This window comes from Jaculus jaculus, chromosome 9 (assembly GCF_020740685.1).
Source record: "Jaculus jaculus isolate mJacJac1 chromosome 9, mJacJac1.mat.Y.cur, whole genome shotgun sequence".
Lineage (NCBI taxonomy): Eukaryota > Metazoa > Chordata > Mammalia > Rodentia > Dipodidae > Jaculus > Jaculus jaculus.
The window spans coordinates 20,142,262-20,157,126 of record NC_059110.1 but is presented as its reverse complement, the minus strand read 5'-3'; the positions used below and the strand labels follow the sequence as shown (position 1 = coordinate 20,157,126).

Here is a 14,865-nt window from a genome sequence, read left to right as displayed (position 1 = left end):
CAGTGATTACATGCAAGGCTCCTTCACCTAACATGTGTGTTCACATATATAATGATCCAATACCAAAAGTATCACTTCCATTTCAATTTAATTTATTTATCAAAATAAATTTTTCCTACATATACAGAGTTGGAATATTTTAGTTAACAGATCAGTAGATGCATATTGCCTTTGGAGGAAATAAAATAATATGGAGAAACAGATAAAATTTGTAATAAGGGCTAGAGAAATGGCTTAGTGGTTAAGACACTTGCCTGCAAAGCAAAAGGACTCAGGTTCAATGCCCAGGACCCACATAAGCTAGATGCACAAGGCCACACATGCATCTGGAATTCGTTTGCAGTGCCTGGAGGCCCTGGTGTGCACATTCTCCCTCTCTCTCTCTCTCTCCACCCCCCTCTCTTTCTCTGTCTCTCTCTCTCTCAAATAAGCAAAGAAAAATAATATTTTTGACAATTGACATGTACATAATCCCCCTCCCTGGGCCCCACCTTCTCCAACCCCTCCATTAGCCCCTCTTCCTTTCCATTTCTTCTCGCATATTGATGTGCTGTTTGCCCAAAGTACTTTTTTTGCCCAGGAACAAGGACTGTGCTTTATTCCTTGGCCAGAATCCTGTGAGGTGCCACCGAGAGAACGCGGGTGACGTAACACAGTCAACCACATGCCTCTATACATGGCATAGGCCCTTCTGTTTTGAAGGCCATCAGCATTACCCAATGAACATAAGCAAAAACAGATGCAATTTTAGCAAAAGGACAAGTTGAGAATGGAATGCAATAAAACATTTCACAGGGTCGTAGTTGATACTGGGATGCAACAGCTGTTGTAACAATATTGTTAAATACTAGTGGAAGATATAGAAATGGCTTTTTCAAATGTTTAAAATGGGGAACAAAAAGGAAACTTCTGACACTTCTTGAATTGACTAAATTACACCAGTCATTAACATAAGAGAAAGTTTTCCTGCAAAGATTTTTCTCACATTGCTCTTAGATTAAAATATACATTAGAGCCAGGATGATGGCACATGCCTTTAATACCAGCACTTGGAAGGCAGAGGTAAGAGGATCACTGTGAGTTCAAGGCCAGCCTCAGACAACACAGTGAATTCCAGGTCAGCCTTAGAGCCAGACCCTACCTTGAAAATCAAAAAATAAATAAAATAAAATATATGTTAGACCTGGGCACAGAAGACAACGTATACATATCAGAGAATGGGACACATCTGTTTGCTAAGCATAATACCCACCCCATGATGCAGCAGCAGAACATGTTAAGATGAGCCCACTCGAAATGCCTGGGAGGGGCCCCTTGGAGACTCATGAGATATCTCAGGGAGGGCAATCTTGAAAACCCAAAGGATGAGTCAAGGGCTGGAGAGATGGCCTAGTGGTTAAGGCACTTGCCTCCAAAGGATGAGTCAAGACCAGTCAAGTATACGCAGGAGGAAAGAAGATTTTTAGTAAAAGTATTCTCAAATAGACAAGGGTCAAAAGGAACCTTGAAGTCATTCTCAGTGGCCAGAGTTTACCTGCAGGTTGTACTTGACAGGAACCAACAAGGGAGGCTGAGAAGAAAGACACAGTCCAGATCATAAAAGGGTTTATATGTCACATCAAGCACTTTTTGTTGAGGACAGGGAAGAGCCATCGAGGAGTATTTGAAAAACGGAAGAGACAGTACCATTTTTGAAGTTTCAGGTTTTTCTGGGGGCAGTAGTAAGAATGGTCTGGAGAAGGGAAAGAACAGCAACAGTTAGAAAAGCCAGGATTTTCTAGTGAGGTGGGTCAGAGCTGCTAAAAAGAGACAGAGTTAAGGGATACTTAAGAGGTATAGCTGAACAGACATGTTCAGTAGTTAGTGTGACATGTGAAGGATATGGTAAAAAAAAAAAAAAAACACTAACACTGGAGTTTGTTACCTCTGTCTGCTTAATAGAAAAAGTGCACAAGGTTTGATCAAAGGGAGGAAAATTTTGTTTGTGAAATGTTGGGCTAGGAGCTATCCTAAGGGATGCACAGAGAAATTTTGATATATGAACCTGACACTCAGAAAAGGGGCTTTAGAATGAGGATTGAGATCTGGGTATCACTGATACAGAGAGAATTCTGGTTTCAGTTGGCAAACACTATCCTTCCTGACATCTGATCAGAAATTATAATATCAAATCTGAAGACAGAAATCCACCAGCTACAATGAAAAGGCAGCTACGAAGAAATCACCAGCAGATAAATGATTTTTAGAATGATAGAATGTTTTTGGAAGCATGTCATTATACTTTGAAAGTGAATGTGGTAGAGGTTGACCCTTCTCGTGGGAGGTAGTTGACTATCTTTTCTTGTCATATTGTTGGGTCCTGGATTGCCCCTGTATTCTCTTCCTTCTGTAAAATAAATCAGATTCTCCAACTAAAAGTGAGAACAGCTTGGATTAAAGGGGATAAACATGGTGATTTGAGAAATTTTGTGATGTGTATACCTGCTCTTCTTAGCCAATAATATTGGTATGTTACCTGATTTACTTCACTAAAGGGATCTCCCCTGACTTGGGTCTGGATGGCTCCCATTTTCTTCTGCTTTTGACTATGCTTTCAGCAGTTCTTTGACACTAAAAAAATCTGTGAAAATGGGAAACTACACATTGTCATCCCCTCTTTTGAACTTCTATCCCCTTCCAATTTTCTTTTTAAATCTTCATCCTGTCTTTAGGCAACTTCCCGCAGTGTTGAATTCAAAATTCATGTTGACGTCCCAATTCCCACTACTTCAGATTTATGAGAAATAAAAGTCATTACTGACGCAATTAACGAGGTCATAATGGAAGAGGGTCTACTCCATTGTAACTGGTGTCGTTAAAACAGGAAATTTGGGCACAGACTCCCACACATGACAAGAAGAGAAAACAAGGCAATGCTTCCAGAAGCCAAAAAATTCCAAAGATGGCTTGAAAGGAAAGAGGCATGGGAGAGATTCTATGCATCCTCACAAGAGACCAACTCTGCCTACACCTGGCTCTTGGACTCCAGATTCTAGCACCAGGAGGGAACAGGTTTCTGCTGAATAAGCTGCAATGGTACACTGTTACAGTTGTCCTGACAAACTAATACATGTCATGTGCCTAGAGTTGACAAGAAAGGATTAACTAGGGGCTTGCTCCATGTAACCAGGAGTGAAACCACCTTTCCTGTCCACAAACAAGTTCACGATCTCTCTGTACCTCTGGTTTTCTTACGTGTAAAATAAGGTATCTTATGGTATCTGTATCACATACTTTCTTGTTGCTGGAACCAAATACCTGACAAAAAATCTGTTTCAGGGAGGAAGGGTTTATTTCAGCTTTCTATTACGTTATAGTCCATCATGGTTGGAAAGGCATGGCAGCAAGGACACTAAGTAGCTGGTCGCAGTCGGGCCACCGTCAGGAGGCAGAGAGCAATCAATGCTGGTGTTCATCCAGAGCTCTCCTTTTTCTTTTTAATTTTTTTCAAATATTTTATTTACTTATTTAAGAGAGTTTGAAAGATGCAGAGAGAGAGAGAGTATATGTGTGAGAAAGAGAGAATGGGTATGCCAGGGCCTCCAGCCACTGCAAATGAATTCCAAATGCATGTGCTACCTCGTGCATCTGCCTTTACAGGGGTACCGGGGAATCAACTCGGGTCCTTAGGCTTTGCAGGCAAGCGCCTTAACCACTGAGCCATCTCTCCAGCCCAAGAGCTCTCCTTTTTAAGACCATCCAGGACCTGTGGCTTATAGAATGATGCCGCCCATAGTTACGGTGGGTCTTTCCCCCTCAGCGAACATGACCAAGATAATCCCAGATGTGCCCAGAGGCTAACAGTCTAAGGACTCCCTCACAGGGGACTCTAGGTCCTTCCATGTGGACCATCCATATAAACCATCACAGTATCTCACAGTACTGCTGACAAGTTGAAATAAATGTATTCAGGGGCTGGAGGAATGGCTTAGCAGTTAAGTCACTTGCCTGTGAAGCCTAAAGATCCAGGTTTGATTATCCAGATCCCACGTAAGCCAGATACACATGATGGAGCATGCATCTAGAGTTTGTTTGCAGTGGGTAGAGGCCCTTATGTGCCCATCCTCTATCTCTCCTTCTCTCTCTCTCTCTCTCTCTCTCTCTCTCTCTCTCTCTCTCTCTCTCTCTTTCTCTCTCATAAATAAATAAAATATTAGAAATACATGTGTTCACATATTTGTGTTGATATGGAAATCACAGAGTAATACGTGTAACAATTAAATTCTTGCAATAGCTAATGATTGTCATCCTTCTGTTGAATTGCATACCATAGTCTCGGGTGACCTCATCAAATAAAGCAGATATAAATTTCTGACTCTTTAAAGCTCACATTGTAGTGAGAGGATGCAAATAGTAAAATGAGTGGGTAAATTATGGACTATTTTAGTCCATCATAAGGTCTCTGAAGAAAAGTAAAGCAACTAACTATGTATAGGAGAGGCCAAGCAAAGAATCCAGAAATGTTTAACATGACTGATCGCAGGAGGGTAAGCTAGAATAAGTCACATATGTGGGGAAGGAACATGCTAGGTTGCATTAGTATATTTTCTGTGGGAATTACAATACCAGAAGCTGGGTACTTGATAAATAAAAGAGGTTTACTTGTCTCAGTTTGGGGAGCTAAAAGTTTCAGACCAGAGAGTTCAGCCTCTGGTAAAGATGCCTTTGACTATGTCATCACATAGTGGGAGAGAGGGAAGGGAAGTGGAAGTGTGACCATGAGGCCAGGGAATGGGGTGGCCTTGCTTTACCAGACACTTCATGAAAACTAGCCAGAAGACCATAAGAATTGCACCAGTGCCCCAAACTCCCTAATTCCCTGCCAGCAGTTCTTACTTCTTAAAAGTTTCTGGCTAGAGGGATGGCTCCGCAGTTAAGGCGCTTGCTGATTTGCACTCCCCAGTACCAATGTAAAGCCAAATGCACAAAGTGGCACCATATGCATCCAGACTTCATTTGTAGCAGCAAGAAGCCCTGGAGCGCCCATTCTCATTCATTCATGTTCTGTCTCTCTCCCTCTCTCCTTACAAACAAATAAGTAAAGATATTTTAAAAGCTTCACTACCTTCCATATTGCCACACAGGGCACTAGGCTTCTAACACGTGAGCCTCTGGGAGAAAGACCACAGCCTCGCAACAGATAGAGATAACAGGTAGAGATAACAGCAAGTTGAAGTGTCCTGAGGTTGAAGCAAGGCTGCAATGGCCCAAGAACAGTAAGATGCTAGAGTGGCTGGAGCAACATGAGCATCACGGAAGGTGGCAGATAAAGGCAGAAGGGTATCAGAGGAGTAGATGGTACAGGTCTGGGACAGCTTTGACATGGAAAGTCAACTGGAGATCCTGGGCACAGGGGTGATACAAAGTGAAGTATATTTTCATGTTACCACACTGGCCACTGTGTGGGAGATTGGACAGGGGTTGGGCCAGGAAAGGGAGAAGGAGACATAAATAGCAGGTAGAAGTCTATTTCTGGAAGCCAGTGCCGTGGCCACACTGGCTTGGACCAGAGTTATTTGGTGAAGGTGGCAGAGCAGAGAGTGACATGACGAGATGTTCCTGATGGATCCAAGGTGGGGTCTGAGAGGAAGGAATCAGGCATGACTCTGAGCTCTAAAACCTGTCGACTGTGTCCCCTGGAAGTTCTTATACTTGAACCTTAATCCATCTATGTATCAGGGGTGGGAAGTAGGCTCTAGTGGGAGGAGTTTAGGTCATAAAGACAGAGGCCCCAAGGACAGATTAATACCCTGCCTCTAGGAATGGGTTAGCCATCTTGGTTTCATTTTCTCCTCCCGTGTGTGCCTGCTTTCCCTTCTGTTTCCTGTCACGACTTGGAGTAGCATGAATCCTTCCTTCCTCAGAAGCCATGAAGATCTTGGCACCATGTTATTCGATTTCCACCCCATAACCATAACACAAAACAGACCTTTCTTCTTTATTCATTGCTCAATGTGGTCTCAGATACTCTGTTACAGTAACAGAAGACAGACCAAGGTGGAACTTGGAAGCAAGTGAAAGTATATCTCTGTGAATTGGGGAAAACTTTTGGAATAATGGGTTTGGGAAGGAAAGAATAGTCATTTCTGCTATTACTCTTACTATTCCCTTTATTTATTGTTATTTTTATTATAATTAGAAGTAACTGCATAAATTTTTTTCTTCTTTATTTTTAGCCCCATCATCTCAGATTTTCTTTGCTTTTTTTCTAGTAGGATTACCTACTAGAACATTATTCTCACAGTTCAATCAGAAATTTTATATATATAAATATAAATATATTATTATATATAATATATTATAATATATATTATTTATATTTATATATTATATATTATTTATATATATAAATATATATATATAAAATTTCTTCTAAATGTAATCTCGTAAGGCTAGGGAGATAGCACACTTGATAAAGTGTTTGCCTTTTGAGCAGGAGGAGCTGAGTTCAATCCCAGAACACTTGTAAAATGCTGGACATTCAGGCATGCACCTGTTATCCCAGCACTGGGGAAGAAGAGACAGGAGAATCCTTGGGACCTGTCAGCCAGTCTAACCTAATTAGTGAGCTCCACCCAACTAAGGTACTTGTCTCAGAAGAAAGGGACAGGGTTCCTGAGAATGGCACCCATACACAAGTATACACATGTGCACACACACGCATAAAAATAACACATAAATAAATGTGGTCTGGTTCCTCAGAGAAGCAGGTGTATGCTTACGTATCTGTCATGGGCACCCTTAACTCTTCTCCTCCCCTTCTACATCTCTCTTGATTCCTACAGAAATCACACATTTTCCTTTTGTAGGAATGTCACTTTTCTTTGATTTTTCTCATTTTAGTCATTTTTCTTCTACTTAATCCAACTTTCATTAATCCTTTCATCAACATCTTCCCCACTAACAATATTCTCTCATCTCATCCATAGTCTCCTACATTCCTTAACACAAGAAATCTCTTGACCTTAATTCCTGACTTAATCATTTTTTTGTGATCCTCAGTAGCAATACTTTGCTATGTGAACATGTCAGGTGATGTTTCTGGTTTTGTAAGATAAAGGAATTACATCAGATTACCCTTAAATATCATTTCAGTGTTAACCCCTGATCAAGCTGTCTTGCTATTTAGAAGGAGTGTGTGGTGAGCTTTCATTTTCTGTTTAACTTGCTTTCAAGTCTTTCATTACATTCTTCTCATTTCCTAATTCAAAAATACTCAACCATGTTTTTTAATCATATTTTGGCCAAACCAAGTAAAAAAAAGAATGCATGTATTGATTAGATTTTGTTTTTTTAATTTTGTCACACACACAAAAAAAGACAGTATTTGAAGTCTAAAAGAAAGCAACCTTGGGGTACAGAGATTGTTTAGCAGTTAAGGTGCTTGCCTGTGAAGCCTAAGGACCCAGGTTCAATTCCCTAGTACTCACGTAAGCTACATGCAAAAGGTGGCGCATGCATCTGGAGTTCTTTGGCAATATCTAGAGGCTCTGGCATGCCCATTCTCTCTCAACTCTATCTCCCCCCACACACACACCTCAAATAGATAAAATATTTTAAAAATTAAAAAAAAAATCAACCTTATCTGGGCATTTGTTTACCCCAGGTGAAGTGTTCTTGTAAGTTTCTGTGAGAGTCCTGAGAGTGAAATATGGGGTGGGGTGGTAGAGAAGCTCGGCGGTAGAGTGCATGCGTAGCTTGTGTGAGGCCCTGAGTTCCAGCAATAGCACCCCAAAAAGGTTTTGTAAGTGCTCATGATAAGCAATTTATAACACAACATCTGCTTTGATTTTTCTCAAGCCTTCTTGAGTTTTCACTTTCACTTTTCTGTGGTGCCCTTACCTTGGATTTCCTTTGTCACTTGCATAGTTTAGTAGACTAATGAGAGAGGGTGATAAAGAAAGAACAATTTAGGGCTGGAGAGATGGCTTAGCAGTTAAGCGCTTGCCTGTGAAGCCTAAGGACCCCGGTTCGAGGCTCGGTTCCCCAGGTCCCACGTTAGCCAGATGCACAAGGGGGCGCACGCGTCTGGAGTTCATTTGCAGAGGCTGGAAGCCCTGACGCGCCCATTCTCTCTCTCCCTCTATCTGTCTTTCTCTCTGTGTCTGTCGCTCTCAAATAAATAAATAAATAAATAAATAATAAAAAAAATTAAAAAAAAGAAAGAACAATTTAAAAGGCCGGGTGTGGTGGCATACTCCTTTAATCCCAGAACTCAGGAGGTAGAGGTAGGAGGATCACCTAGTGTTCAAGGCCACCTTGAGACTACATAGTGAATTCCAGATCAGCCTAGGATAGAGTGAGACCTTACCCTGGAAAACAATACCAAAAAAAAAAAAAAAAAAGAAAGAAAGAAAGAAAGAAAGAGAAAAAGAAAAAGAAAAAGAAAAAAAGAAAGTAAGAACAATTTAGCTGATCTGACCACCCCTTTAACTAATAAAATAAAGAAAATCATTTCTTCTAGATTTCAGCATAAGTTGATAACATTAAAACAATCCTGGGCACAAAGGTCTTTTTAATGCTTTTATTTAGCACAAAAATTCCAGGTGATTTTGAAACACATTAGACATCCCATTCACTGAGGACAAAAGAGGTTATTTGGAAACATTTCTTAATAGCCCTAAAGTGATTTTGTTTATCAGAGTCAAAAGGGAAAAATCCAACTGGAAAAAAGCCATTCTAAAATGAAAATTATAGAGCTGAGCTTCTTAGACATTAAGAAAACTCACACTCACTCAAACACACACATTCTTAGTTACATTAGTTTAAAATATTCCATTTTAAAGTTAAATTTTACGGGGAACATTATAACTATAAATTGGTTCTTGACTACAATTGCTATGTGCGGCAATTTTTAGCAGGAGAGCTTGACCTCACATTACTCAGTGCTGGCTGACAAGTTTAACTTTGTAAAATTCTAGAAATTTTTCTTATCTCGCCTGCTCTGCCAAGATAACTGCCATCTCCCCTAAGTGTCACCACTTTGAGACAGCGCTCCTCCCCTTGAGGACCACTGGAACAGACATGTGTCCTTCTCCCCGCTGCCTCCTAAACACGTCACCAGCTCCCCATGTCCACGGAAGGAACAGAAAGTATGTACCACAGTTTAGCTTTTTCATGTTTTTGTTAATGAGAGAGTGAGAGAGAGACACACAGAGAGAGAATTGGTGCAGCAGGACCTCTAGCCACTGCAATCAAACTCCAGAAGTGTGTGCCGCCTTGTGCACATGTGTGACCTTGCACTTGCGTCATCTCATGTGTCTGGCTGGATCTGGAGAGTCGAACTTGGGTCCTTAGGGGTTTGCAGGCAACCACCTTGACTGCTAAGCCATCTCCCCAGCCCCCGTAACTTAGCTTTTTAAAGCACGGGCTTTGAGAGAGAGAGAGAGAGAGAGAGGCAAGTCGAGCTTTGCATATCATTTCACGGACTCAGCCCCTGACGATGACACTGGGCACTTGGAACCCCTCTGAGTTTCAACTTCCCTTCACCGCAGGGTGCCGTGAAGACAGAAGTGGAGGTGGCGAGGCACCCGGCACAAAGAGACACTCCACAAAAGATTCCTCCCCTTGCTGGGTCCTAAGAGGTCAGTCACTGCCCAGTCCTGCATTGCAGAGGGTTGAACACAAGGGCTGTTCCTATGCTGTGTACTCGGGAGGCAAACTCTAGCTCATCTTTGTCTCTCCGATGGAACTAATGGAGTGAAGTGCATATTCAGGAGGAATAAAACTGTGCACTATATGAAACTGAAGGTGCAGCCAGCATCAGACCACAGTGGTCAGGGGATGCGGGCGTCCTGGATTCCTCTGCAACAACTTCCTCTCATGAGCTACGCTGCAGGCCACACTGACCTTGAGCTCCCCACCATGGTTTTAAATTGGGCCGTACAAAATAGAACTGCTTTCTTAAATTCTCTGGCCACTGACCAAGGAACACTGTTCCATTTTTCACAGAAGTGGCTACAGTGCTGACCTTGTGCAGGGGGGGGGACTAAACTGTACCCATGATGCTCTGCTGGAAAACAACAAACTGCATTGGGATCAGCACTGAGGAAATACACACGTCATGATTCCATGAAAAATAAATAAATAAATAAACAGAGCTGCTGGGCATAATGGCCCAGGCCTAAAATCCTAGCGCTCAGGAGCCTGAGGCAGGAGGCATGCCACGAGACCCAGGCTGGCAGGCCTACAGAGTAAGACCTCGTCTTGGAAAGGAATGGAGAGAAGGGCAGGAGAGAGGAGAAGAGGTGTTGACAAAGAAAACATAGAGCGCTGACATGGGGAGGGACATGGAGAGGCTGGTGTACCAGGAGAGTAAGAGGAGGCTTTTGCACTTATGAAACAGGATGGGGGAAAAAACATAATTATAGAAAGCCACTGGTTTTGTTTGTTTGTCCGTGCTGGGCTCTCTTCCTGTGTCATAGTTCAGGATTCTACATTCTTTCCTTCCTTTGGCAAATGAACATCATTTCAGTTCTAAAAAGCACTGTGTGTGTGTGTGTGTGTGTGTGTGTGTGTGTGTGTGCGTGCCCTCATACACTCATTCTACTGATGAAACCCACAGAGCCAGGCCACTCTCTTCTTGTACAAGCCAGAGTCACTATGGGACAGGGACGTGCTTCCATAAATCCATCCGTCGCCCCGTGCAGCATCTGTAGGCAAAGGCTCTCCCCTGTCGGCCACCGCACCTCACACCTTGTCTGCTCTGCCTGACTCTAGAAGGTCACTTCACCATGCACCTGTGACTTTTTCCTCATGTGATACTCACTGGTTCTTTGGTAAAACCTTTCCAGGACCCAGTCCAACCAAAGCATAATAGCAAGCCATCCACAGCAGAAACATGGGCCTTGAGTTCAGTTGGGGGGAAGGGGGGCTAGTCTCTGTCTCCACATCACAAACACTAACTTCACCCTAAAGCTCCTTAAGGCAGTTGGGAGGAAGGGAGGCAGGCTGGGAAGTTGCACATGGAAGAACGAACCTTCCCGAATTTCTGGAAGAAGTCCTCTTGTGCCCTGGCCAGGGCATCTTCATCAATGTACACGGCCGGCCTCTTGGCCACGAGGAAATACTGCACCTTCCGCAGATTCCAGCCCATCACGTAGTGGAGCCATCCGCACACGGCGGCCGTGGAGCGGCCCACGCCCGCGTTGCAGTGCACGTACACCGTGTGTCCGTTCTCCAGAAGCGCGTGCAGGAGACACACAGCCTGGGGCAGCATCTGCACTCGGCCTGGGATGGAGAAAACACGGCATGCACGTGAGTGGTGAACCCCCCCAATCCCAGTGCAGCTCTGGGCACAGGCAAGAGAGAGAGCCGTCAGGAGGACGGGAGGCAGGGAGGTGACAGCATGCCTTGTCTGTTTGTGCGTCTGTTTGCTTGTTTGTTTTAGAGGAAGAAGTGAGAAATTTGAGGCCTGAGAATGATCAGGTGGAAAGACAAACCCCAAAAGCGACACTCAGCTTTGAACGGGACCTTGAACCCTCCAAGGGCACGACTCCTCCTTTGAGCGACTAAGTTTCCCTCCCAAGAAAAAGCTAACTGCCTCCTGTCTTTCAGAAGAATCGGTTTTTATAACCTTTTGAATGGTTTGATTTTAGAGAACTTCAAAGACGACTTGTGGAATTCTATCCCCTCTGCTTAATCCAGTGTTTCTCCAGACAGATGTAAAACTTACCTTTATTGGACAACTGCTCAATCTTACTGATTACAGGAGACAATAAAACAGAATTTAATATGTTGGTTCTCATTTGTGTAATGCAAAGGCTATCTTACTGATAGCTGATATATGTGAAAAATGATCATTTATTCCATCATGATATGGTAAATGCTCACACTGATTAAATTTCTTTCTTTGTTATCGGCAAGTTGAAATATAGCTGTCACGATTTTATGATGGCCGTTTTGATTGTTAGATTATCAAATGTTCTCTCATTCCGAGAGAGGATCGCTGTATTCCTGTGGAGCCTTGGGGGCTCTGTGCCTCCCGCCTTCCCTTCTGTCATGTTGGATAGAGGAACACCCCACAACTTGCCTTTGAGCTCTTGAATGGCAGCACCCTTTCCTCTGCTCACAGGTTCCCAGTACAGAGATACCTAGTGAGCATTTGCTTAGCCCCTTGGTGAGAGATGAGCTTTACAGAGTACTGCACAATCATGGGCACTACAGAGTCTTGGGTTGCAACCATGCATTTACTCCTTGGCATTCTCTAGCATTTCTGTCATTCTCAGGGGGACACAATAGCTCCAGAAGGACCCTCCAAAGACTACCACACAAGCCCCTCCTGTCGTCATGGTGCAGTTCCCACAATGACTTGGGAGGTGGGAAAAGCCCTTCCCTCAAAGAATGCCTCACTGAAGCTTAGAATGCTCCCACTAGAGCCTCGCAACTATGCCTATTTTTTTCCTCTCAGGTGTCTTCTTTGGAAGTTCCAGTGCCCCAAAGGGGCCAATGCATAAACTTGGGGTGAGGAGCCCCTTAGAAGGATGCAGTTTTCATAAGAGCCCAAGACCCTCTCAGTTGCCTGTCTACCCTATCTCAGGCTCACCATGCACAGATATAGGAGCAAGTGTGCAGAGAAGCCAGGATGATATTCTAGTCTTACTGCCTGTGGTCTGTCTGCCTTTCGTGAAGATGTCTGACGCTACAAGGCACCACCCAGTAGTTTAGAAATGTTTTCAGGGGAATGTGTTTAGACAGACACACTAGGCAACCTTGCAAACTCTGTTGGGGGGAGAAGGGTCTCTTATGCCTGTTATTACTCAGTGAAAGCATCACCAATTCTCATGAGTAGCTTGAGCCCCCGTGTCCGAACTGAGATGCCAATTTTAATTTCACTAAATCTTCATGCCCAGTTTCAGTGTGCTCTGACCAGAATGGCCCGCCACAAAATTAGTTACTCAGGGAGACCTCTCAAAAGCACTAGCTATCCTAGAGATGCAACAGGTTATCAAAAGAATCAGATCTGTCAACTGGTTCCTCCTGGTAACCTCAGGGGATGTACTATGTGGCAGATTCACCATTCATCTCAAGAGATCAGAGGAGGCAATCCTCTAGGATATGTTGGAGCATTTTGTTGACAGGAATTTGAATTGGAGCTAGGGTTCATCTCGCTGGACTGTGGGAAAGGTTTGCTGTACACATTCTGGTTGGATGAGAATCTCTGCAACACTTGCAGGATGCACGGGTTCTCCCTGCTTGTGCTACCGCTGGTGTTACAGTCCGGTTCGCATTGCTGGTAGAAATCACCCAACCAAGAGCAGCTCGTGGTATAAAAGAGGTTTATTTTGGCTTACAGTCTTGTGGGGGAAGTTCCGTGATGTCAGGGGAAAACGATGGCATCAGCAGAGGGTAGACATCACCCCCTGGCCAACATCAGGTGGACAATAGCAATAGGGGAGTGTACCAAACACCGGCTATAACATCCATAAACCCATCTCCAACAAACAATACTCTACCTCCAGGAGGCGTTAATTCCCAAAGCTCCATCAGCTGGGACCCTAGCATTCAGAACACCTGAGTGTATGGGGGACACCTGAGTCAAACCACCACCACTAGACTAGTATCACTGAGCAAGTTCCCTGCTGTGGATTCCTTGGCAGGCGATAAGCAGGATGTTTTAAATACAGGTTGTGTCAAATGCCCAGTCTATGATCAGACCACAGTGGCCATTTGCAGTAGGATTCAGAGTCTCAGTACCAAGTGCTTAGCTTTCACAGTGTCCATGTGGCCAGCCTGCCACACTGCGTCTTCTACAGAACCAATCAAGCTCTGCTTTCTGGACAGAATTTCGCCAAGAACAGGTCTGCTCCAAAAGTCAGATGATGCAATACCGTTCACTTGCCTTTTTGTCTGTGATAATTCAAGAGGCAGGCACGTGGCTTAGGAGCTAAAAGTGCGTTTGTGTGAGCATGCAGTTCTCTGATGTCAGAGGCATCCTGCCGCAGTCAAACGCTCTACCACTGAGCTACACCCCCAGAGGCTTCCTTCTGAAGAAGGCTGCTGTATGGACATTCCAAAGGCTCCCAGCTTCACTCAGCTTTCATCAACAGGGGCATGGCCACCACCCATATATCATATAAAGAAAATCTAAATAAATAACTAGAATGGCCAGTGCAGATGCCCATCCAGTCTGGACTCAGCTGTAGCCTTTGTGTATTACATTCTCCTTTGACTGATGATAAACAGCATGTACTGAGCCCTTCTCCTTTGACTGATGATAAACAGCATGTACTGAGCCCTTCTCCCTGCCTGGTGCTGTTTTACATACCCTGAATGAAGCAGCAGGATGGTACTACTGTTATCCTCAGTGTTTGCATGAAGAAACACTTGATTACTCCCTAAGAGGTGCTCAAACATAGGCAGTGAGACTCCCAAGTCTCTGACCCTAACCACCGCACTCTGGTCCTTCCCTAATCTACCCGGTTACTGGCACCTTCCATTCCTGATCTTGCTAGCCAGAATTCTCACCCAGGAACTCTGGATTGCTCTGACCTTATGTGAGAGCAACATCTTCCTTATACTCAAGACCTCTTCCAAACCCTACAAGCTCTCTGTGCCTAAGCGTCCCACCTCCTGCTGGAAAATCTGTTGCAGGGCACCTAAACTATCAACAAATAGAAAGAGGGTCTTAAGGATCAGGGCTCCCTGAACCCTCGAGGCAATGTTAATCAGAGCCCCTAAAGTGCAGGTTTCCTATATATAAAAATAGACTCCATGCAGAGCTTAATTTGCTCAAAAGTTTCCAGTTTTATAAAAACAGGAATACTTCAAGATCCACATCATCTTTTATGTAAAATATTCTAGAGCTTAAATGTTGGCAACTAAGTT

At 43.7% G+C, this 14,865-nt stretch overlaps 1 protein-coding gene across 6 annotated transcripts in view; it reads right to left on the bottom strand.

Moving 5' to 3' along the window:
* Nucleotides 1-9,266: 9,266 nt before the first annotated feature.
* Nucleotides 9,267-14,865, bottom strand: part of Epm2a (EPM2A glucan phosphatase, laforin) — a 159,917-nt gene continuing 154,318 nt past the window's right edge. For 5 of the 6 annotated variants that reach the window (XM_045157939.1, XM_045157940.1, XM_045157943.1 and 2 more), the window contains one exon: nucleotides 9,267-11,268. In XM_045157939.1, the coding sequence (XP_045013874.1) occupies nucleotides 10,961-11,268 (308 nt within the window). In that variant the 3' untranslated portion in view covers nucleotides 9,267-10,960. The remainder of the gene's footprint in view (nucleotides 11,269-14,865) is intronic. The other variant, XM_045157938.1, reaches the window with a different exon arrangement.